The sequence below is a fragment of the Nycticebus coucang genome, chromosome 4, assembly GCF_027406575.1.
Source record: "Nycticebus coucang isolate mNycCou1 chromosome 4, mNycCou1.pri, whole genome shotgun sequence".
Taxonomy (NCBI): domain Eukaryota; kingdom Metazoa; phylum Chordata; class Mammalia; order Primates; family Lorisidae; genus Nycticebus; species Nycticebus coucang.
In genome coordinates, this window is record NC_069783.1 from 111,864,717 (window position 1) to 111,890,844 (window position 26,128).

General features: G+C 44.8%; 1 protein-coding gene across 1 annotated transcript in view; it reads right to left on the minus strand.

Moving 5' to 3' along the window:
- Positions 1 to 26,128, minus strand: part of DNAH10 (dynein axonemal heavy chain 10) — a 194,262-nt gene that overhangs the window by 48,179 nt on the left and 119,955 nt on the right. Inside the window, exons 46-52 of the mRNA XM_053589697.1 lie at positions 24,628 to 24,780; positions 23,252 to 23,512; positions 21,885 to 22,057; positions 20,769 to 20,862; positions 20,308 to 20,475; positions 19,600 to 19,788; positions 13,404 to 13,575 (exon numbers count right to left, since the gene is read on the minus strand). Coding sequence (XP_053445672.1) covers positions 13,404 to 13,575; positions 19,600 to 19,788; positions 20,308 to 20,475; positions 20,769 to 20,862; positions 21,885 to 22,057; positions 23,252 to 23,512; positions 24,628 to 24,780 — 1,210 coding nt within the window. The remainder of the gene's footprint in view (positions 1 to 13,403; positions 13,576 to 19,599; positions 19,789 to 20,307; positions 20,476 to 20,768; positions 20,863 to 21,884; positions 22,058 to 23,251; positions 23,513 to 24,627; positions 24,781 to 26,128) is intronic.

Consider the following 26,128-nt stretch of genomic DNA (forward strand, 5'->3'; position numbering starts at 1 on the left):
GAAGTTCCATAGGATCATTTGCATTGTTATTAATTTTGTGTTTGATTTTATATAATGTGTGTAAGAGAATTAATCAAGCTAAGCAAGAAAACGAAAGACATGCTGAGATTTTCACATTAATGATGAGTGATATAAACGCTCAAAACCACAATAAAAAAGAAAGGGGGAATTATAGGCGGAAAGCCTATAAATAAGCCTTTAAATGGTTCCACTTTGTGAAGGCAAGTTTGAAGTCTTTTGTAAATTAGAAAGGAAAAAAACCTGGATAGAGCTCCATATATGGCTAAAGGCCTGGTCATGTACAAATGATTAAAGGCCTGGCTTCGTGGGGGCAGGCCTGCAGGCAGGTACCTGTATACCTCAAGAATTTCCAGACTACTCCCTAAAGATGAATGACTGTCTCCAGATGGTCTATTAAAGGTCAAGCATTCAAACAGCTTATTCCCCCCAGAACCTTGCTTTGTGGTTTTGTTTTTGATTACTTAGCATAAGAATAACTTTAGATAATGTTAGTGAAGTGGTTATCGGTTAATCCGTAGACCTGTAGGTGCCAGGCAGTGAGAGGCCTGGGGCTAAGGTTTAAGTCATATGTTTATTGATTAATTGTGCGTACGTGTAGTATTGCCTATATAAGCTTTGGTGGAAGAAATAAAGTTGCTGCATGCCATGAGAGAGCTACAGCCTTCCTTATTCACCATACAATTTCATTTCAGGTCTTAATCTCTGTGGCACTGCACCACGCAACTTTCACACAACACTTGCCCTGTGTATAAAGCCCCTTGAGCCTTAAGCTCCTCATCTGTAAAGTGGGCATAATAAATGTCATCTGCTTACCTGGAGGGTTACTGTGAGCGCCAAAGGTGACCACATGGAACAAGTGAAAGCCTCACTCACCTCTAACTCTGAAGCAGGAATTCTCAGCTGTGCTGATCTGCCCCCTCCAAGAGATTTTTAGTAATGTCTGGAGTCATTTGGGGTTGAAACAACTTGGGATGGGGGAAGAATGCTACTGGTACCTAGGCAGTAGAGTCCAGGGATGCTGCTGAACCCAGGCTGCTGCCCAGTCCAGTGTCAGTCATGCTACAGCTGAGAAGCCCTGGCTAGTTAGACTTCTTTCTCTTATATCTACACCATTTCACATCATACATTTTTATTAAATTGTCTGATGTTTTCCTGTGCAGGAAAGAGTTAATATGGCAGGCCCCAGGCTGCTCACCTTTGAGAGGCCTGCTCCTCAGGTGGGCCTGTGCTGGTGTCTAGGAATTAAGACTTGGGGAGGGCTCCCTACACTGCTGAGGGGAGCAGTTCCCTGTGAACTGCTCACCCAACAAGGCATTTCATGCAGACCATCTGCTCCCTCTCTGGCCACCTGGGTTTTAGTACATACCAGGGAGATGTGCCTGCTTATGCGTCCCCCAACACAGACCCCGGGCAGGGAGAACTAGCTTCACTGGTAGACAACATTTCACATAGGTTGTCACAACTTGTCATTGGGGAATTAAGCATATCCTATGTAACTCTATGGGGAAAGTTTGAGTCTGGTTTCCTCAGACTTTAGCCTTCATGCCTTTTCCCTTTGCTGATCATGCTCTGTGTCCTTTAGCTACAATAATCATGACCATGAACACTGTTGTATGCTGTATCCTTCAAGTCCTCGTAGTGAATCATACACCTGGGGATGGTCTTGGGGACCTTCTATGTGGGTAGAAATATAATGCAGGCAAAGGACTTACAAGGAAATGGCCCCAGGCCTCATACCCACCCCACCACCAGCACGCCTATTCTTCAGAATGTTGGCCAGAAGAGATAGAAAACTAGTTTGAAGACATCTGAGTAAAATTCAGTAGCTTAGTGGAGATAGGGTATCAGCAGAATTAGAAGACAATTAAAAATTGTCTTGAGCCCAGACAATTCATTCCTCTCCCATCCCCCAAGGCAATTTTGTTACCTACTTAGTTCTGCCCTTGATAATTGTTCTATGATTTAGTACCTTCACCCTGATGAATGTTTTAATAATCAAAAGATAACCCTTATAATTAAATCATAAGACTATTAACTCTTTACTTCTTCATTTTGTAAACACATGCCCTAAAATCTTTTTTTCATATTATTTTTTTTTATTAAATCATAACTATATACATTGATATGATCATGCACTCGCTTCATAGACCATTTGACACATTTTTATCTCAGTGGTTAACATAGCCTTTCCGGCCTTATCTCAGTTACTGTGCCAAAACCTTTACATTCTACATCTACCAAGTTTCGCAAATACCCCTGTAAGATGCACCACAGGTGTGATCCCACCGATCCCCCTCCCTCTACCCACCCACCCCCTTTCCCACATCCCCCTATTGTTAAGTTGTAACTGGGTTATAGCTTTCATGTGAGAGCCCCAAATTAGTTTCATAGTAGGGCTGAGTACATTGGGTACTTTTTCTTCCATTCTTGAGATACTTTACTAAGAAGAATATGTTCCAGCTCCATCCATGTAAACATGAAAGAGGTAAAGTCTCCATCTTTCTTTAAGGCTGCATAGTATTCCATGGTCTACATATACCACAATTTATTAATCCATTCGTGGATCGATGGGCACTTGGGCTTTTTCCATGACTTAGCTATTATGAATTGGGCTGCAATAAACATTCTGGTACAAATATCTTTGTTGTGTTGTGATTTTTGGTTTTCTGGGTATATGCCCAGCAGAGGAATTACAGGATTGAATGGCAGATCTATTTTTAGATCTCTGAGTGTTCTCCATATATCTTTCCAAAAGGAATGTATTAATTTGCATTCCCACCAGCAGTGCAGAAGTGTTCCCTTTTCTCCGCATCCACACCAACATCTCTGGTCTTGAGATTTTGTGATATAGGCTAGTCTCATTGGAGTTAGATGATATCTCAAAGTAGTTTTGATTTGCATTTCTCTGATGATTAAAGATGATGAGCATTTTTTCATATGTCTGAAGGCCGTGCGCCTGTCTTCTTCAGAGAAGTTTCTCTTCAAATCCCTTGCCCAGCCTGCGATGGGATCCCTTGTTTTTTTCTTGCTGATGCGTTTGAGCGTTTGAGTTCTCTGTGGATTCTGGTTATTAAACCTTTGTCAGAGATATACCCTGCAAATATCTTCTCCCATTCTGAGGGCTGTCTGCTTGCTTTGCTTACTGTGTTCTTAGCTGTGCACATGCTTTTTAGTTTGATCAAGTCCCAGTAGTGTATTTTTGAAGCTGCTTCAATTGCCCGGGGGGTTCTCCTCATGAAATACTCACCCAGACCAATGTCTTCAAGGGTTTTCCCTGCATTCTCCTCTAGTATTTTTTTTTTTTTTTTTTGTAGAGACAGAGTCTCACTTTATGGCCCTCGGTAGAGTGCCGTGGCCTCACCCAGCTCACAGCAACCTCCAACTCCTGGGCCTAAGCGATTCTCTTGCCTCAGCCTCCCGAGTAGCTGGGACTACAGGCGCTCCTCCTCTAGTATTTTTATAGTTTCATGTTTTAAGTTTAAATCTTTAATCCAATGAGAGTCTATCTTAGTTAATGGCGAAAGGTATGGGTCCAATTTCAGTCTTCTGCAGGTTGCCAGCCAATTCACCCAGCACCATTTGTTAAATAGGGAATCTTTTCCCCACTGAATGTTTTTAATTGGCTTGTCAAAAATCAAATAGCGGTAAGTAGCTGAATTCATCTCTTGGTTCTCTATTCTGTTCCAGATATCTACTTCTCTGTTTTTGTGCCAATACCATGCTGTTTTGATCACTATCGATTTGTAGTAAAGTCTGAGGTCTGGTAGTGTGATTCCTCCTGTTTTGTTTTTATTTCTGAGTAATGTCTTGGCTATTCGAGGTTTTTTCTGATTCCATATAAAACGAAGTAATGTTTTTTCAAGATCTTTAAAATATGACAGTGGAGCTTTAATAGGGAGTGTGTTGAAATTATATATTGCTTTGGGTAGTATGGACATTTTGATAATGTTGATTCTTCCTAGCCATGAGCATGGTATGTTTTTCTATTTGTTAACATTTTCAGCTATTTCTTTTCTTAGAGTTTCATAGTTCTCTTTATAGAGATCTTTCACGTCTTTTGTTAGGTAAATTCCCAAATATTTCATCTTCTTTGGCACTACTGTGAATGGGATAGAGTCCTTAACTGCTTTTTCAACTTGACTGTTGTTGGTGTATATAAAGGCTACCGATTTATGGATGTTGATTTTATAACCTGAGACGCTGCTGTATTCCTTGATCACTTCTAGGAGTTTTGTAGTAGAGTCCCTAGTGTTTTCCAGATACACAATCATATCATCTGCGAAGAGCGAAAGTTTGATCTCTTCTGACCCTATATGGATACCCTTGATCACCTTTTCTTCCCTAATTGCGGTGGCTAAAACTTCCATTACAATGTTGAAAAGCAATGGAGACAATGGGCAGCCTTGTCTGGTTCCTGATCTGAGTGGAAATGATTCCAATTTAACTCCATTCAATATGATATTGGCTGTGGGTTTGCTGTAGATGGCCTCTATCAGTTTAAGGAAAGTCCCTTCTAGACCAATTTTCTTGAGTGTTCTGATCATGAAGGGATGCTGGATATTATCAAAAGCTTTCTCTGCATCAATTGAGAGAATCATATGGTCTTGGTTTTTTAATTTGTTTATGTGCTGAATTACATTTATAGATTTACGTATATTGAACCAGCCTTGACACCCTGGGATAAAACCAACTTGGTCATGATGTATAATTTGTTTGATGCGTTGCTGGATTCTGTTTGTTAGGATCTTGTTGAATATTTTTGCATCTATATTTATTAGTGATATTGGTCTATAATTTTCTTTTCTTGTTGGGTCTTTTCCTGGTTTGGGGATCAGGGTGATGTTTGCTTCATAGAACGTGTTGGGTAGTCTTCCTTCTTTTTCTACATTTTGGAACAGGTTGAGTAATATAGGTACTAATTCCTCTTTAAAGGTTTGGTAGAATTCTGACGTGAAACCATCTGGTCCCAGGCTTTTCTTTTTAGGGAGGTTTTGTATAGTTGATGCCATTTCTGAACTTGATATGGGTCTGTTCAACATTTCCACTTGATTCTTGTTAAGTCTTGGAAGGTGGCGTGCTTCCAAGTATCGGTCAATTTCCTTCAGATTTTCATATTTCTGAGAATAAAGTTTCTTGTAATATTCATTACGGATTTTTTTGATTTCTGATGAGTCTGTTGTTATTTCGTCTTTGTTGTTTCTGATTGATGAGATTAGAGATTTTACTCTTTTTTTCCTGATTAGGTTGGCCAGAGGTTTATCTATTTTATTGACCTTTTCAAAAAAACAACTTTTTGATTTATTGATCTGCTGTATTATTCTTTTGTTTTCAATTTCATTTAATTCTGCTCTAATTTTGGTTATTTCTTTTCTTCTACTGGGTTTGGGGTTGGAATGTTCTTCCTTTTCCAGTTGCTTGAGATGTTCCATGAAGTTGTTAACTTCCTCTCTTTCCGTTCTCTTGAGGAAGGCTTGCAATGCTATAAATTTCCCTCTTAGAACTGCCTTTGCGGTGTCCCAGAGGTTCTGATAATTCGTGTCTTCATTGTCATTTTGTTCCACAAATTTGGCAATTTCCTTCTTAATCTCATCTCTGACCCAGCTATCATTCAGCATAAGGTTATTTAAGTTCCATGTTTTTGTATGAGTATGCAGATTCCTGTTGTTACTCAATTCAAGTTTTATTCCATGATGGTCCGAGAAGATGCATGGAATAATTTCTATTCCTTTAAATACTGAGGTTAGACTTGTGACCTAAAATGTGGTCAATTTTGGAGTAAGTTCCATGGGCTGGTGAGAAGTATGTGTATTCAGTTTTGTTGGGATGAAATGTTCTGTAGATGTCTGCTAAATCTAAATATTGGATGGTTAGGTTTAAATCTAAGATTTCTTTGCTCAGCTTCTTGCTGGAGGATCGATCCAACACTGCCAAGGGAGTGCTGAAATCTCTGACGATTATGGAGCTGGAGGAAATCAAGTTACTCATGTCTGTTAGAGTTTCTCTTATAAATTGAGGTGCATTCTGGTTGGGTGCATAGATATTAATAATTGAGATCTCATCATATTGAGTATTACCCTTAACAAATATGAAGTGACCATTCTTGTCCTTCCTTACTTTTGATGGTTTAAAGCCTACTGTATCTGCAAATAAAATTGCAACACCTGCTTTTTTCTGATTACCATTTGCCTGAAATATGGATGACCATCCTTTCACCCTGAGTCTGTATTTGTCTTTTAAGTTGAGATGTGACTCTTGTATGCAACAAATATCTGGCTTGAGTTTTTGTATCCAGTCAGCTAACCTATGCCTCTTTAGAGGACAGTTTAAGCCATTCACATTGATGGAGAGTATTGATAAGTCTGGTGGAATTTTGGGTATCGAGTTTTTCAAAGGTCCAGTGGACATTTTTAGTCCTTTCACCAGTGTGGAAGTTGGAGTTTGATCCGAAGTTTCTGAGTGAGTTTACTTTTGTGGTATAGGATTGGGTTGGTCATTGTGGAGGATAGGTCTGAGAATATCCTGAAGAGCTGGTTTACTTATGGCAAATATTTTCAACATATGAATGTCATTGAAGTATTTAATTTCTCCATCATAGATGAAACTCAGTTTGGCTGGATACAAGATCCTGGGTTGAAAGTTATTTTGCTTTAGGAGATTAAAAGTTGATGACCACCCTCTTCTGGCTTGAAAAGTTTCAGCAGAGAGATCTGCAGTTATTCTAATATTCTTACCTTTGTACGTAATAGTTTTCTTTTGCCGGACTGCTTTGAGAATCTTCTCTTTCATGTTAACTTTAGTGAAGCTAATTATGATATGTCTGGGGGATGACTTATTGGGGTTGAATCGTGCTGGGGTTCTGAAGCTGTCTGCTATCTGAATTTCAGATTCTCTAGGCATGTCTGGAAAATTTTCTTTCATAATTTCATGCAGAAGGGCCTCTGTGCCCTTGGAGGCCACTTCATCGTTCTCAGAAATCCCTATAATTCTTATATTGCTTTTTTTCGAATTATCTGGGAGCTCTCTGAGTGAGTGATCCGTTTTTGCTCTCCATTTCTCTTCCTCTTTGAGAGATTGGGAGTGTTCGAAGACTTTATCTTCAATGTCAGAAATCCTTTCTTCTGCTTGGTCCATTCTGTTGCTGAGGGATTCTACTGTATTTTTCATATCTTTGAGGGCTGTAAATTCTTGCTTCAGTGTGTCTAAGTCTTTGGTGGGTTTGTCTTTAAATTCGTTAAATTCTTGAGACAACTTTTGAATTTCTCCTCGAATTCCTAATTCCATTTTATTAATCTTGTCTGCAATCCAAATTCTGAATTCGATTTCTGACATCTCAGCCAGTTGTTTATGAATGGGATCTTCAATCACATCTGCCGTATCTTTTCTTGGGGGGGTTGATCTATTCTGGTTATTCATGTTACCAGAGTTTTCCCGCTGATTCCGCCCCATGGTTATTTTACTCCCTTTGGTTTTTCCCCTGGGGCTTTATCGAGGGGCCGTACAGTATTGTGGCCTGAGAAACTGGGGCCCTGTCTGGTGTGGTGGAGCAAAGTGGTTCTGTCTTGTTTTCAGCTGGTTTCTGTTCGATCCTATTGTAACTTCTACTCTGGCTTGAAGTCTCAGCTGTGTGGAAAAATCAGCAATTAAGTCACCCCGCCCGCCCACCTCTGGCCCCAGTTGGAAAAGGAGAATCAAACCTTCCTACAACCGCACACCCAGGGCACCGCCTGAAAAGTCCTCAGTCTATTAGCCCAGTTCAAAAGGTCCAAATCAACTGTCTCAATCAGCACCTGTCTCGGGTGGGAGAGTTCAAGAGGTCTCTGGGAACTGGATCACAGGAGCCTGGTGACTCCTCTGACACGGCTCACCCCAGTGCAGCGTGGAGTCAGGAGGAGCCACCCAGCAAACAGAGCAGTCTGGTAAGGTTGACGTCTCCTTCCCCACTTTGCCCCTCCGTCAGACCCAGTCACTGGTATCTCTGCAGATGGCTAACCCAGTTGCCTGCAGTGAACAGACACTCCAGGGGTTTGCACCTGCCTGAATCGCAAGGAAGTCTGCCAGGCCCCCTCAGACTGCCGCTATCTAGCAGGAGGAGATGGGGCCTGACATCTTTGAGTGCTTGATGCAGGTGATGGGAAGGAGGTGTTCACTCAGGCTTAGCCCCATCCCTGATGGATGCTGCTAACAGAACAGAACAGACAATTTTGCGGGGTTCTGTCTCTGTTCCTGCCGAAATCGCCTACAGAAGACGGGCTGTTCTGAGTTCAAACGTCTTTGCTGCTGGAGGTTTGTGTCCTCTTTGCTACTGGAGGTTTGCGTCCGATCACCTCTCTGGGTCGGCCCCGCCCTGGAAGCTTCCCGGGTTTGTGAGCAGTGTCAGGAAATCCCCCGCTCACCGGTGGCCTCCTCTGGTTGCCCAGGGAGACAGGGGGTGTGGCCTCAGAATATCCAGAAGTGAGTGTTCTTCCGTTAAAGAAAAAACGGCTGTTGATCTACCTCCAGGGAACTGCTGCTCTGGTGTGGGCACTCAGCCGACCCTTTTCTCCTCTGTCTCGCGCCCCAGAGTCAGCACTGAGCGGCCACAGTTTATGCTGGGTCCACACCCCTCAAGAGATCCCCCAAGAATCCGAACTCTTGGGGGATAGGCCCCCAGACCCCGATTGGGAGTGGGGGGGGAAGCTAGAGTTTCATTCAGTTTTACGCCCGCCCAGGGAGGGCTGTTGCACCGCACCACAGGGAGGTGCCGCCAAGGTTTGATTTCCCCTCAGCAGAGTGCCCTCTCCTTGCCCACGTGTCTCAGAGTCAGTGCTGACCTGATGCAGCTCGGGCACTGTGCACTCCCCTCGAGAAATCACCCAAGGATCCGAACTCCTAGGGGATAGGCCTCCAGACCCCAAGTGAGAGTAGGGGCTCTCAGCTCTCAGCGGGGAAGCTAGAGTTTTATTCAGTTTTGTGCCCGGCCCCGTAATGTTGCCCGGGGAGGGCTGCTGCAACTAATCCGCAGGGAAGTGCCGCCAAGGCGTGACTCCCCCTCAGTAGAGTGCTTTCTCCTCGCCTGCGTGTCTCAGAGTCAGCGCTGACCAGTCGCGGCTCGGGCACTGTGCGCTCCCCTCGAGAAATCACCCAAGGATCCAAACTCCTGGGGGACAGGTCCCCAGACCCTGAGTGAGAGTGGGGGGGAAGCTAGAGTTTCATTCAGTTTTATGTCTGGCTGTATTGATGCACGGGGAGGGGTGCTTCACCGCACCACAGGGAAGTGCCGCCGAGGTGTGACTCCCCCTCGGCCCGGTGCCCTCTCCTCACTTGCATGCCTCAGAGTCAATGCTGACCAGTCGCAACTCGGGGACTGTCCACTCCCCTTGAGAAATCACTCAAGGATCCAAACTCCTGGGGGACAGGCCTCCAGACCTCAGTGGGCGGGAGGGGAGTGTTGGGGATTCAGGGTTGCTGGCAAAGGATTTTTAAAGTTTTATTCAGTTTTATGCCCGGCAGGAGAACGCCACGGCACCCCAGTAGGGGAGGTAGGTCCAGTTTTTAGAAGGTCTCTCCCGTGGAGTGTAGTGGGAGGGCCTTTAATTTCTGCCCGCTTGTTTAATTGTGGGGCTCTTGAGCCGGTCCCATGGGGGAGGGGGACTCCCGTCCGCTTGGTGTTGGATTTTGTACCTTTTGTTTGCGTCCTTGTGATCACAGCTTGCTTCAGCGGTGTTGATGTGCGTTCTTCAACCTTCTCACTTGGTGAGGCTCAAGTCCACCAGGATACTTACTAAATTCCTGTCCCTTAACCCTCCTTCTGGACGGGAGCCTCTGTTGAAAGCTGGGTTCAGTCCGCCATCTTGTCTCCGGAATCCTAAAATCTTAATAAAAACCTTCTGAAATTTCAAACCAGGGTGGCACCTATCTACCTTGCTCCAGGCTGATAAGTATCTGTCTCTCTGGGTCTCAGCAGATTTTTTCACAGAAACTCTGCATATAAATTTCACGTGCCAACATTTCTCCCTTAGTCTCCAGATACGGGTGGTCAGATAAGTCCCTGCTTGGGGAATTCTCAGTCCACCATGTTGTGGCTCCCTGCCACACTGTAACACTTCTACATAGTCCTGAGACTGCAAGGCACAAAGGAGAATTTCCTCCTTCTTCTCCTTCTCCTCTTTCAGATACCTGCTCATTCCTCTTCTACCTGAACTTGATACTGAACTCTCCCCTGGGTGAGTACATCTGTTCCTGTAGTTTTATGAACCACCTGTCGGTGACTCTGAAGTTGGCATCCCCACCCTAAGCCCCTATTCTGAGAACCAGTGAATCACTCATTTCACATGCTGCAGTCCCCCTGGACCACAGAACATAATCTGATTTGAAAATAAGGTCTTTACAGAGGCTGTCAAGTTAAAATGATGACTTTAAGTTGGGCCTTAATCTAAAACACCAGGTGCCTTCACAAAGGGGGGCAATGTGGACACAGAGACAGACCACATGGGAGAAAGGCACATGAAAATGGGGGCAGAGATCGGGGGGTGAGTCACCATCATCCCCCACCTGCACTGCAAGGCAGCACCAAACTGGCCACCATTCTCCCACTCTTGTCCCCCTCCAGTCTAGACCCCTCAATGCAACAGCTGGAGGGATCTTTTAGAAACATAAATCTATACCACGTCATTGCACCAGGAAAAAAAAAATCTCATCTCCTGAAAATGGCCCTCTCCACTGTGTCCTGCTGCTCCCACCACTCAACCACACACACACCTGCCCTGTTGGCTCCTCAGCACATGGATTTCTCTCCTCCACCTCTAGTGCTCTGGCCAGCTTCTACTCTCATCTGGGGGCCTCAATAACAGCCTCCCATGGATGTCTACAATACTCTAAACCCTGCAACTTGTGGGCAAGTTTCCTTATATTTCCTGCAAAAGGAACTCTGCAGATGTGGCTAAGTTAAGGGTCCTGAGATGGGCAAAGACTTGGCTTATCTAGGGGGGCCTAAGGCAATCACAAGGATCCTCAGAATCTGAGTCCAGATGACAGAGACAGAGACTGGACTATGTGAACCAAGGAGCAAACCACGGACCAGCCTCTAGCAGCTGGAAGAGATGAAAAACAGACCTTTCTTGGGATCCTCCAGAAGGAGCCATCCCTTCCTGTGCCTTGATTTTTAGCTTATTCAGATCCTTTTCTGACTTTGATCCTCAGACCCTTAAGGAAATAAATTTGCATTATTTTAAGCTGCTGCATTTGGGGTGATGTGTTATGGCGGCCACAGGAAATCTAATGTACCATCTTTCAGGTGTTGGCTGAAAAGTCTTACAGTGTAGCCTTCCCTGTCTAACTGAGACAGACAGCACCCGAGTCCTCTCATAACACCTGTTCTTCTCATTCAAAGCCCCTATTGCAATTGGTTATTGCTGTATCTTTGTGTGTTTCTGTTGTTGATATTAATCAGCCCACACATACTCACTTTCAGGGAAGGCAGAGGTCATGACTGACTTATTCCCTACCAGATCCAGTATCTGAAATAAACTGTGTGGGATAAAAACAAGTGGGTTACATGGCCCCTGCACTCAAAAAGCTGACAACCCAACCTGGCATGGTGGCTCACACATATAAGTCCAGCACTCTAGGAGGCTGAAGTAGATGGATCATTTGAGTTCAGGAATTCAAGACTAGCTTGAGCAAGAGTGAGACACCATCTCTACTAAAAACAGAAAAACTAGCCATGTGTTGTGGCAAGCACCTGTGGTCCCAGTTACTTGGGAGGCTGAGCCAAGAGAATCACTCGAGCCTAAGAGTTTGCAGTTGCCATAAGCTATTGTCACAGCACTCTAACTCAAGTGACAGAAGAAGACTCCGTCTCAAAAACAAAAAAGCTGATGACCCATCAAAACAGACACGGCTTAAAACTCAATGGTCAAAACAGCAAATACATGCTTTAAAATGTGTGCCTTGCATTGTGTTTAAATTTTACATCAAAAACACTGCAAACAAAAATTGGACTCTAGACAATGACAGGCATGCAGAAGCATTAAGAGGCAAGTGTGCTGATGTTGCCATTGACTCTGGAAGGCATCAAAAAATGAGATGTGAGAAGAGAGGGAGGGAGAGCTGTTTATATATGTGATAAAGCAAGAAAGGAAAATATGAATGGTGGCCTCTAGGTGGCACGAAGGGGTTCACTATCAATTCTCTCAATCTTACTGTTATGCTTACCATTTTTTATAATAAATGTTACTCAGAAAACTCAATGAATAATACAGCAATACAATAAGAAACACAGTCAGGTGGCAAAATGAATAAGCAATAAATGCAACAGGTCCCTAGGAAAAAAAGAGAAGTTGCCTTCGGCCACTTGGTCAAGCAAAGTCAGCATGAAACTTCACAGGCTCCACCGCAGAAGGGATTTTGACAGCACAACATGGTTGTGAGCACGGATATGACACTGGTACCACCTCAGTGCTCCTCAACTGGGAGCCCTGGGACATGTTAGGTGTTACCTACCGTAAGTAATCATCACAAACTGGGTAATTTAAAACAATAAAGAAAGACATTTCTCTCTTTCTTTTAGAAACATAAAGTTCACAGTTCTAGAGGACTGAGGCCAAGGTACCTGACATCCCTGCCAAAGGCTGGAGGGGAGGATTGATCCTTTCTCAGCTTTTCTGGCTTCAGGCAGCTCCAGACATCCCTTGGCTTGTGGAAATCTCTGGCTGCTTCTTTGCAGGGCCTCATTCTCTGTCGCAAATCTCCCTCTCCCTTCTTTTCTAAGGATCACTGTCACTGGATTGAGGACCTACCTTAGATCCAGGATGCCATTTCAGATCCTTGACTGAATTACATCCACAAAGACCCTTTTTCTTATTAATGTCCTGTTCACAGGTTCTAGGAGCTTAGGGCCAGAATACATCTATGGGAGGAGCCACCATTCCTTTTTTTTTTTTTTTTTTTTTTTGTTGCAGTTTGGCCGGGGCTGGGTTTGAACCCGCCACCCTCAGCATATGGGGCCGGCGCCCTACTCACTGAGCCACAGGCGTCGCCCCACCATTCCATTTTCTACAGCAGCCTCTGTGCCTCTGTTTCCTCAGCTACAAAGTGAGGATGACAATGGTGCTTCCTCATCAGACTGAGCACACATTATAAGAGCTCAGAAGGCATGTGGCTGGGGTGGCTGCTCAGTAAGCACGAGCTATGGTAGCTGCTGCTGTCACCACACATGCAGAGGGGGGGTTCTCAGGACAGGAGGGCCCCAGAGCTCTTGTGTAAAATGAGATACAAAGACCTCTGTCAGGCTGCTGTGAGAGAGGGCAGGGGCAACCTGCACAGGGCTACAAGCAGTGCCTGCAGTGATGAATGCTGAGAAAAGGCCATCCCCACGGGGCTGATGTAGCGAGGCTGGGTGGTACCTGAGGTCAGCATGTTGTTGATGAGCTCCAGGAAGCCCTCCTCGGCCACGTGGGCATCCGTGAACAGAAAGATCATTGTTTTGTTCTCAATGCCAAGTTTCAGATAAAGGTTCTTCAGATCTTCCCGGAAATTGCTCTCCCCGTAGCCTCGGCTCAGCAAGATCTCAAATACCTGCCAATACAGAGTACAAAGTCACCAAATCACAGAGTACAAAGGCACCAAATCACAGAGCACAAAGTCACCAAGCCACAGAGCACAAAGTCACTAGCCATGGAACACAAAGTCACACAGCCCTGGAGCACAAAGTCACCAAACCATGGAACACAGTTTCACCAAACCATGGAACACAGTGTCACTAAGCCACGGAGCACAATGTCACCAAGCCACAGAGCACAAAGTCACCAAGCCATGGAACACAGTGTCACAAAGCCACAGAGCAGAGCCACCAAGCCACAGAGCACAAAGTCACCACCCATGGAGTACAATGTTACCAAGCCACAGAGCACAGAGTCACCAAGTCACAAAGCACATCATCAAGTCACAGAGACTAAGTCACCAAGCAACAGCGCACAAGGTCACTAAGTCACAGAACACAGTCACCAAGCCACTGAGCACAAAGTCACCAAGCCACAGAGCACAAAGTCACTAAGCCACAGAGCACACAGTCACCAAGCCACGGAGCACAAAGTTACCAAGCCACGGAGCACAAAGTCACCAAGTAACAGAACAGTCACCAAGCCACGGAGCAAAATGTCACCAAGCCACAGAGCACAAAGTCACTAAGCCACAGAGCACACAGTCACCAAGCCACGGAGCACAAAGTTACCAAGCCACGGAGCACAAAGTCACCAAGTAACAGAACAGTCACCAAGCCACGGAGCAAAATGTCACCAAGCCACAGAGCACAATGTCACCAAGCCATGGAGCACAGTCACCAAGTCATGGAGCACAAAGTCACCAAGTAACAGAACACAGTCACCAAGTAACAGAACACAGTCACCAAGTCACAGAGGACAAAATCACCAAGCCGAGGAGCACAAAGTCACCAAGCCATGGAGCACAAAGTCACCAACCCATGGAGTACGATGTTACCAAGCCACAGAGCACAGAGTCACCAAGCTGCAGACCACGTCGTCAAGCCACAGAGACCTAGTCACCAAGCCGTGGAGCGCAAAGTCACCAAGCCACAGAGCACAAAGTCACTAACTCACAGAACACAGTCACCAAACCACAGAGCACAAAGTTACCAAGTCTCACAGCACAAAGTCACCAAATCAAAGAGTACAATGTCACCAAGTCACAGAGTACAACATCACCAAGCAAAAGAACACAATCACCAAGCCACAGAGCACAAAGTCACCAAGTCACAGAATGCTGTCACCAAGCCACGGAACACAAAGTTACCAAGCAATGGAGCACAAAGTCATCAAATCACAGAGCATAAAGTCACCAAGCTACACAGCACAAAGTCACTAAGCCACACAGCACAAAGTCAACAAGCCACACAGCACAATGTCACCAAGCCATGGAACACAAGGTCACCAAGTCACAGAGCACAATGTCACCAAGCCATGGAGCACAGCGTCCCCAAGCTATGGAACACAATGTCACCAAACCATGAAGCACAAAATCACCAAGCTATGGAGCATAAAGTCACTAAGCTATGGAGCACAGTGTCACTAAGTCATAGAGCAGAAAATTACCAAGCCACAGAGCACAAAGTCACCAAACCACAGAGCACAAAGTCACCAAGGTCCAGAGCAGAAAGTCACCACGTCACCAAGTACAAAGTCACCAAGTCACACAGCACATTGTCACCAAATCACAGCACAACATCACCAAGCAAAAGAACACAGTCACCAAGCCACAGAGCACAAAGTCACCAAGTCACAGAACACAGTTGCCAAGCCGCAGAGCACAAAGTCACCAAATCATGGTGCATAACATCACCAAGTCACAGAACAGAGTCACTAAGCCATAGAGCACAACATCACCAAGTCACAGAATGCAGTAACCAAGCCACAGAGCACAACATCACCAAGCCACGGAGCACAAAATCACCAAGCCACAGAGCACAAAGTCTCCAAGCCACAGAGCTCAAAGTCACCAAGCCACAGAGCACAAAATCACCAAGCCACAGAGCACAAAGTCACCAAGCCACAGAGCACAACGTCACCAAGCCACAGAGCGCAAAATCACCAAGCCACAGAGCACAAAGTCACCAAGCCACAGAGCTCAAAGTCACTAAATCATGGAGCACAAAGTCACCAAATCACAGAGCACAGTCACCAAGCCATAGAGCACACAGTCACCAAGCCACAGAGCACAAAGTTACCAAATCATGGAGTACAATGTCACCAAGCCACAGAGCACAGTCACCAAGCCACAGAGCACAAAGGCACCAAATCATGGAGCAAAGTCACCAAGCCATGGAACACAAAGTCACAAAATCATGGCGTACAATGTCACCAAGCCACAGAGTACAGTCACCAAGCCACAGAGAACAAAGGCACCAAATCATGGAGCACAGTCGTCAAGCCATGAAGCACAAAGTCACCAAATCATGGAGTACAATGTCACCAAGCCATGGAGCACAGTCACCAAGCCACGGAGCACAAAGTCACCAAATCATGGAGCACAGCCACCAAGCCATGGAGCACAAAGTCACTAAATTATGGAGCACAGCCACCAAGCCACAGAGCACAAAGTCACCAACCCATGGATCACAAAGTCACCAACCCATGGAGCATAATGTCACCAAGCCACAGAGCAGAGTCACCAAGCCACAGAGCACAAAGTCACCAAGCCACAGAGCACAAAGTCACCAAGCCATAGAGCAAAAAGTCACCATCCCACAGAGCACAAAGTCACCATGCCACAGAGCACAAAGTCACCAAGCCATAGAACAAAAAGTTACCAAGCCACTGAGCAAAATCTTACCAAGCCACAAAGCACCAAGCCACCAAGCCATAAAGCACCAAGCCACCAAGTCACAGAGCACAGTGACCAAGCCACAGAATGGTTACCAAATCACAAAGCACAAAGTCACCAAGCCACAGAGTACATCACCACCAGCAGCATGCAGAAGGCACAAGGCTGTCCAAATGGGAGTACGTGGGCTAGAGAAGGCCTCCTTGTCATGAAAACAAGAACCTATGAGCTACTAAGAGGGGGGAAGGCAAGGCAGGGGAGACAGGAAGGAAGTAGCCCCGGGGCCAAGTTATAAGGGAAAGGAAGATTATACACACGCCACCTAAAGGGTGCACAGCCACGTGCTACAGTTGATGTGAAATTAGATGAATTGTGAGGAGATGTGTTAATAAATTCAATGAGAAGCCATTTTAAAGTCTTGAACAAGAAAATACTATTTACCCATGAAAAAGACATAAATGTAAGTAAAAGCATATCTTTTCTGGTTGAGTATTTAATTTAGCTCAGAGACAGAAGTTAAAAATTTCACTGTGACCAGCAACCCTAATTTTGGAAACATGTCATATTTATAGAAACTGAGAGTTCTCTGTTCCCCCTTTCCCTGAATTCTATGCACTCACACACACAGTCATGCACCAGCCAGTAGACTGGTGTCCAATTCTGTCCAATGCCTGCACTGCCTGTCCTCTCTCCAGCAGCTCCTGGCATTATGCCGTGTGAAGGCCTGCTCTGATCCCATTACCAAACCCCTTCTGTTTCCCAGGGCCCAGCCACAGCCTAATAATGTGTCCTGATCCTCCTCCCAACTTCTGTCCCTTGACACCCTCTCTCTGCTGTTTCTCAAGGTGCTACATCAAAGGAAAAGGCCTTGGGTTTGCCAGGACAAATCAATAGAAAAAAAAAAAAACGAACTTTGCCAGAGGGGAATGTTTTATACTACAGAAAAAATGTAAAAAGCAATTATAAAACAACTATATTTTAATAATTAATGAATTCAATTATATATTTTATCAGCTTTAAAGGTAAATCAAGCATATTAGTTTTTCATTCTTTTAAAAATACTATAGACAAAAGGTCAATATTTGTGTAATACCATAAGCTGAATTCATTGAATGAACCATGATGGCTGTCCTATATAAAGAGTTCTCACAAACCAATAAGCATATAGAGAGGCAACTCACAAAAGATAAAAAGGCAAATGTCCAGTGAACATATAAAAAGATATTCAAACTTTAGTTTTAATTGAAGAAAGTATTCTTTAAACTGCAATATTTTCCTTCTCTAATATTGGCAAATATCAGAATGAAATACCCAGCATTGGCAAGAGTATGAAGAAAACAGACATGCGCTCGGCACCTGTGGCTCAAACAGCTAAGGCACCAGACACATACACCAGAGCTGGCAGGTTCAAATCCAGCCCAGATCTGCCAAACAACGACAATTGGACAATTGCAACAAAAAACAGCCAGGTGTTGTAGCGGGTGCCTGTGGTCCCAGCTACTTGGGAGGCTGAGGCAAGAGAATTGCTTAAGCCTAGGAGTTTGAGGTTGCTGTGAGCTGTGATGCCATGGCACTGTACCCAGGGCGACAGCTTGAGGCTCTGTCTCAAAAATAAAAAAAAAGAAAGAAAGAAAAAAGAAAACAGACATTGCCAGTAGCATAAATTAGCGTAATCCTTTGTTGTGGGGTATAACTGGTTGTTAATTAAGACATTTTAAAAAATAAACCAAGCATGATAAATAAAAGTGATCCTATACCCACCACTCATATTTAATATTTGCTAGAAAAAAAAAACTTTGTCATTTTTTGCTTCAAGCCTATTTTTAACTAAGTTAGCAATCAGGTAACTTGTCTCTCCCCTTCTCTGCATTCCTAGGTCTTTTTTACTCCTCCTGCAAGGAAGCAAACTCCGTGAGTTTAGGCCTAGCCTTTCTAATGAGAAATCTAGTGCCACATATCAAAAGTCTTTAAAAAGCATATATCCTTTAACCCATCAATTAATTGATCGATTTCTTTTTTTTTTTTTGTAGAGACAGAGTCTCACTGTACTGCCCTCGGGTAGAGTGCCGTGGCGTCACACGGCTCACAGCAACCTCTAACTCTTGGGCTTACCCGATTCTCTTGCCTCAGCCTCCCGAGCAGCTGGGACTACAGGCACCCGCCACAGCGCCCGGCTATTTTTTTGTTGCAGTGTGGCTGGGGCTGGGTTTGAACCCGCCACCCTCGGCATATGGGGCCGGCACCCTACTCACTGAGCCACAGGCGCCACCCAATTAATCGATTTCTAAAAAGAGTGATCCTATGCAAAAAACTGAACAATATTTAAAGATATCTGACATAAGATGTTCATCACTGCACTGTCTATAATAATAAAACAAGGGAAAAGCTAAATGTCCAACAACAGGTCAAAACAGTCTAAGCTTAACACTGTGTGTGCCAGTTGTACTGATCGAGCAGCCAGCAAATTGCTGATCTGATACAATGAGTCCCCTAAGATCTGGGCCAAGCCTCCACCACATGACACACCACAATTCACAGGACTTGCTTATGTTTGATTTTTGAATTTGATTTGACATATTCTCATATTCTAAAACAGACAGTCCTAACTTAAAATAGTTTGACTTATGATTTTTCAACCTTCCAATGGGTTTATTGGGGTATTAAATGCATTTTCATCATTATATATATAAATATATATATTTTTTTTTTTTTTTGAGACAGAGTCTCACTATGTCACCCTCTATAGAGTGCTGTGGCGTCACAACTCACAGCAACCTCAAACTCTTGGTTATTAAGCGATTCTCTTGCGTCAGCCTCCCAAGTAGCTGGGAGTACAGGTGCCTACCACAAAGCCCTGCTATTTTTTTGTTGCAGTTGTCATTGTTGTTTAGCTGGCCCGGGCTGGGCTCGAACCCACCAGCCTCATTGCATGTAGCTGGTGCCGTAAACACTGTGCTACAGGTGCCAAGCCATCAAGCTATATTTTTGATTTATGATGGGTTTATCAGGATGTAATGGCATCATATATCAACAAGCGTCTGTAGTTAGATGCTTTGCACAGTCAGTAAAAACAATACCAAGCCAAAAATAAGAAAGTTAAAACCCACCCACCTCTATACTCCCTGAAAGTTAAAACCAAACCCACCTCTATACTCCCTAAAAACATCACGGTATGACTTGCTATGGACTGTTCCCATAGTTACACAAATACCAATGGCAGAAACTGGCGTAATACACTTTTTCTGGGAGAGGAGGGAGACTCACCTCGCAGCCAGCTGTGAAGGCAGCTAGCCTTGCAAGAGACTGCTTCCCCGAGCCCCCGACACCCACTAGCAGAGCATGGCCGCGGTCCATTCGGATGATGCGGTGCACCCGGGTTAAGTGCTCCAGGGCGTCATCAAAAAGAACCAAGTTCATTTTGGTGTTACTTTCATTATATTCTTCAAGAATTTCCTGAATTTAGAAGAAAATTTGTTTTAAAGGATCACTGGATTTTAAGAGGTGGAGAGATTAAGAATGGAGGAGAGATTTTTCTGACCATCTATAGTAGTTGAAATAATTAAATCTTTTGTGCCTACAGGCTTCATCTGGCTTTCACAATCAAGATTTTGATCTGCTGGATTTTGATTGGCCAGCCACAAGACACAGCAGATCAGAAGGCTCATCTCCTGAATTTAAATGTAAATGAATATAAGAGAATCCAATGAGTGTCCCCAAACCCAGCTATGCATCAGAACCTCGGGACCCTTTGTTGGCCTGATCAAGTGAACCACAGGGGGCACGCCAGAGGAGTCTGGGTTTAACAAATTCCTGACTGTGGGAACCACTAGGTCTGACACAAGCCTACATCTGACCCCTGAGAAAGAACCACAGGCATTACACTCCTGAGCACCCACTCAGGGCTTGGCTCCCCCACTTGGCCTGCACTCCGAGAGGATAGGCGCCTTGGGAGAAGGTGCAGCTCTTCCACACCTGGAACAGAGCCTTGGCCGCCTCGTAGTCTTGGATGTCTTCATAAATGCGTGGCTCGTCTTCATGCAGAGCCATCCGGAAGTCTCCAAATAGTATGGGATCTCTCATCACCATCTCCAATTCATCATTAAAATGCTCCATAACCAAGCTTCTTATGTACTCTTGTACCTTAAAACAAAAGCCCACTTAAGGACCCAAATTCACCAACAGCGTATGCACTAAAACTTGTCAAGAAAAGACCTAAACAAATTTGCATTTGGTTTTTTTTTCTCAATTACTACAAGGTACTTAATAACCAACCCACCCTCCTTTCCCTGTTGACTCCTATTGTTAGTGACTATTTTTCTGCAATTGGTGTCCTATATAAAAAAATACACTTTTTTTTTTAATGCTTGTTTGTTTTACTCAGAGAATTCTGTGGTTAGAGTCTTGTATTGGCTGGTACATATCAATGTACTCACCAGCTGCTTGTCCATTTCACTGATCAGTCGGTCGTGAAAGACTCTCAGACACTCATTCCTCCAGACTCTCACCATCTGAGCCACAGTCTGGAATCTGCAAAATACAAGGGGCAAAATCAGCCATGAGGCCACATACAGAAGAGTGGGGCTTATGCCACCATTTTCAAATGCTTACTCAGGGAGCAAGAAAGGACCAACATTTCTATAGTCCCCCCCTCCAATTCTGTGCCCAACAGAAACTAACAAATTAAATGTAAAGACCACAAAGTCATCATCTATAACTTATCTTACTATAAGGGGGGGGGGAGTGTTATCTACATGCCACAAGTGACATAAAGTAAGTACATAATATCACCCATACTTGCTAGAATATATGAACTCTAAATCAAGATCAGAGCTACTGGCAGCTCCTTTTTCTAAGAGTCAACTCCATCTGGCCCCAGTTCCAGAACTTTCCCTGGTTTCTGGCAAAGACCCATCGCTCCACCCAAAATACCTGGAGCTATTCTCTCCTGGACTGACATTCTGCACAACCTCATGGGCAGAGCAAAGAGCAAGTTTGAGTTCATGGGAAGACCTTAATTCAGTTTTCAGTATTTCACTGACTCATAACATGAATCCACATAATTGGATTCTGTTTGCAAATCTACATAGCCTAAAGTAGACATTCATTTGAAAACGTAAGTCTAGTTTTAGTGGGAAATTTTCCATACCCAGACATAAATCCTTCCTGTTTTCTGCTTATTTCTCCTAAGACACACATAACCAATGGGCAACCGGAAACGATGCAGTTGCATGAAAGGCTCCATGCAGGGAAATCCCAAGTTCAGAAGTGAAAATCAGAGTTCAACAAAGTCGTCCCTCAGTCTCTCTGCCGGGGCCTGACACACTGTTCACACGTGGACGTTGCTGCTGCTCTTGGTTCCACCTGTCTTCCACTAACAACGTACCAGGCCTTATGCCAAACATTTGTCTATTTTCTTATTTAACATATGCAAAAACACTGGGTAATTAATACACTGACCATCAAAATCGTTGATAAGTTCTCTGTCATAAAAGAATAAAAGAAATTGTCATACCTATGGCAGATATTTTAGTAAAAGAAACCAAACTCACCTCTCTGGGTTAGTGAGGACAAGACCATTAAAAACTCGAGAGAGATCTCGAAGGTTAAAGATGTAATGGAACTTTGAAGGTGTAGGAGGTAGATCCTGAATAACATTTTTGTAAAGTGCTAACGTGCAGATCGTCAGCCCATCACTCAAGGCTGCAATGCTTTCATGAAATGTCTAAAAAAATGAAAAGACCCCCCCCAAAAAATGTCCTTCAATAGATGAATGAATAGATGAATACATGCACAAGAGAATAGGATTTAGCCATAAAAAGGAACGAGGTTCATTGCTACAGAAAACATCATGACCACATATGATGCCATTTATGGGAAAAACCCAGAATAGGCGCATCCATAGAGACAAGAGGTAAACTACTGGTTGCTGGGGGACAAGGGATGGGATGGGAGTAACTGCTATGGAGTATGGGTTTCCTTTTGGGGGGATGAAAATATTCTAGAATTCGATAGTGGTGGTGGTTGCACAACGTTGTGAGTGGGCTAAATGCCATACAACTATATACTTTAGAATAGTGACTAAGTCAATTTTATCATTTTAAAAGGAGCTAAAAAAAGTTAAAATACCAGAGAAGCTCATCATCTGATCTGCTTTTGTCACTCTTGATTTTCATAGTAACTGACAAGTCAATATGATGTGAAACCAAAGGCCCAAACAAGCCCTCAGTCTGAGTTGTATCTGAGTGGCACAGACCTCATAGTTCTGAAAGCAAATGCCTCACACGTGGCCTACTCCACGCCTTGGCCTCACCCACCTGGAGTGTGCAGACTCTGCTTTAGTAGGGAAGTGTCAGGATCAAAAGGTTATTATTTAAATAAATGGGTTACCTTTGGGGGACACATAAGTCCTCCTGATTCCAGCAATAACTATTGTCTAGTGAGTATCTGCTATGTGCTAGGCACTGTCACACACATTTTACACACATTTTTCTCCTCTCATTCTCTCCAGCTCCAGCGAGGTGAGTACCATCATCTCCCTGCTCCGGATAAGAATGGGCATGGGGAGAGCTCAAGGGACTTGCTCAAGGAGCAGAATAGGGACTGAATCAGAACCCCAGGCCCTTGGTTGAGTCACTGCTGTAACTCAGTGTGGTGTATGTAACTCAGGGCCACTTCATCACTACCATGGGCCTTAGGTACTTTTGTCTTTTTGGACCCCTTCCTCTATAAAAATATGTTAAAATTATAATTTGTAACTCCACTGGTATAAAGACGATTTTTCCTCCTGATTTTGAAAGAAATTAAAACATTTTCCTGGGCCCTTAGAGGTATCACAGGCCCTTGGCATTGTCCCTGCTGCACCGGATGGCTAAGTCAGCCCTGCATAAGGACAGACATCAGATTAAAGTCAAGTTACCGAGGTATGGCCTTTCAGGATGGAGGAATAAATTAAATGCAAAGACTCCTCTGATGGGAATGGCACATTAAAGACGCTGAACAGTGAGATAAATCTTGGGTCGACTTCATTGCGGCCTCCACCAGCTTTTCCCATGGCAGCAATAAAGCCAAGGTCTCGAATGCTTTTACAGTTCAGCTCCTTCCCACGGTCATACAAGTAGCCTTTCTCCAACAGCAATTTCAGCAAGGCAATGGGCTGCTGTGTGCCATATTCATCCACCTTGATTTTTTTTTTAAAGAAAAGAGAATAGTAGTATCATAAAGCAGAATTCAGAGAGGCCTTTGCTGACTGACCATCTAAACTAAATCTTATTTTGCCTATTATTCTCTCAGAACACCTTGGTTTTAGTTTCATAGGGTTTCTCATGCTTTACAATTACATATTCACTTGTGATTTTTTTAAGTCTGTCTCACTCACTAAGACTGTAAGCCTTATGAAGGCAAGGACTACACAGGCTTTACACACTGCACAGCACCAGTCCCATAAGAGGTGCTCTGTAAATGTTAATTAGATGGATGGACAGACAGAGGACTGAAGGGACAGACAGGTAGAGGGACAGATGGACAGATGAATGGACAGGTGAGTAGTTGGGTGAATGGATGGATAGACAGACAAGTGAATGAATAGGTGGACAGATGAACAGATAGATGGACAGATGGATGAGTCAATGAACAGATGGGTGGACTGACAGACAAGTGAAAGAGTGGACAGATGGATACCTGGAAGGATGACCAGAGGGGTGGATGGGTGGATAGAAAACAGAGATGTAGATGGATACATAGAATAGACAGATAAATGAATATGGGTACCTCAAACTTTATGGAAGCCCTGTATATAGATGGATGGATGGACGGATGAATCCTGGCTTAACATATAGTTCTTCTGGAAGATAGATTTTCAGTATAAAATGGTTCTGTGAAATGATATAAATTTAAATTCTAGTATGCTAAGTGCAAAACTCTGTTTCTCAGGCTCTGGCCCCAGAAACACACCCATCTTACAGCTAAAGCTTTCCTTCCTCAGCAAATCCAGAGAAATTCTTGGGAAGTGTCTGCCCTGTTGCTTTCCATGTATCTGGGGCCAAGAACAGTAATATCATTTAAAGTAGAGTTCATGTGGGAACCACTTACTCAAAGGCATGCTGAATATAGGCTCAGAGGTTGCCTGCTGCCTGCCTTCCTCCTCCAGGAAACTAAAGAGCGCCATCAGTAAGAGTAGGACCATCCCAGGAACATTATACACCTGTGCACACCAGGCAGCGCTAAAGAAGGGGCTCTCACACTCACTCCAAATGCACACACCCCAACACAACCACAAGCAGCATCGTGCCCCACCTTGGGCATGTTCATGTCGTCCATGAACACCAGCAGGCGCTTCCCCATTGGTGGCCCGTAAGTGTCTTTGGTTCGCTTTTCCACATTTGCTTCTAAATTTCTTTGGATATCCATGGATGTGGTGCGGGAGGAGAAATTGACCATTAACACAATCTGAAGCAAAAAGAGATTATTCGAAAACAGATTGTTCCACTTCTTCTGCAGGGCGTCAGCAGTAAACATGGGAGTGGAAGGGCTGGACTGCCAGGACAGCCCGTGTAGCCTGGGGAGGAGGAAGGGAAGGCCCAGAGAGGCAGGTTACCAGGCAGCAGGACAGCGAGCTGGGGGGGTGGGAGGGGGTATCCCGGGGTGAAGTGAGAGGTAACAGAGACCGTGGAGGGGTCTCTGTGGCTGACCCTTCCGAGCCATGGTGACCTCCGGCCTCCTCCGAGTCGCTGCTGCCACCACCGTCTTTGGAAAGAGGGGTGCGGATGAGGTGAGCGAGGAGGCGGTGGCTGGAGAGGAGGGGACCAGAGGGGACCATAGTGACCACGTCGGATACAGGGAATGAAGACCAGCAATGGGACAACGAGGCTCTGGGCGCGTCTCCACTTACATAGAGGAGCTTAAAGGGGTGTCGCTGCGGGTTCGGGCAAAGGCCCACGGATCACTATGGCCCGAGAATTCGTAAGGCAACAAGCTCAGCAGAGGGATGATGACCTTCTACTAATGTAGTAATTGAGCAAATGATCTGTGATTCCCATCCTGAGCTAGGAGGTGCTGCTCAGTTAATGGACTTCTTTGTACTCTTACTGATCCAGAGAACATGTTAGCTACAACTAATAAAACTGAAAAAACCGAATTTCACCCACGCCGTCCCGCGAATCGAGTCTGCAGTATTGAGGTTTCTGAGACGGTTAGTGCTTCGTGACCTGCGTAGTTTAAGAAGGAGCTGGAAAATCTGGGGAAATAGAACTCTGGGCGTCTCTGGCTGGTGGGATCTGCCTATCATCACCCCCTGCGCGGATACAGGGAGTCAGCGAGAGACTTCTGGACCCCAAGAGGAGGACTAAAACAGTGGAAAACCGGCAAGTGGTCGCGTGTGTTCAATCCGTCTAAACCCGCCCGCAACTGTAAGTTCAGTAGCAGCGAGACTGCAGACCAGCAAGGCCTTACCTGTGAACTGTTTAGGTGTCTTTGGACTTGGCACTCAGTTGAACTGCCTTGGGGAGAGCCTGAGCGGGAGTGCGGAGAACTTTGGCCGTTGTCTAGGGACCCAGTCTGAGCCGCTGAGCCAGACGGAGCTAATGGTGTTTGGCGGTGGGTCACAGGGAGCCATTGTGAGCGATCTGCCCCAGCAAGCTCCGCCCTCAGGGTTGCAGAGCTAAAATTGGGTGGGAGCTCGTAATCCAGCGACCAAGTAGCCTAAGGGCGGGGTCTGAGCCACCTTGCAGCCCTAACCCTCAGGGGCAGAGTGAGACCGGTTTTGGCACACTGGGTAAGTGGATAGCCACTTCAGCAG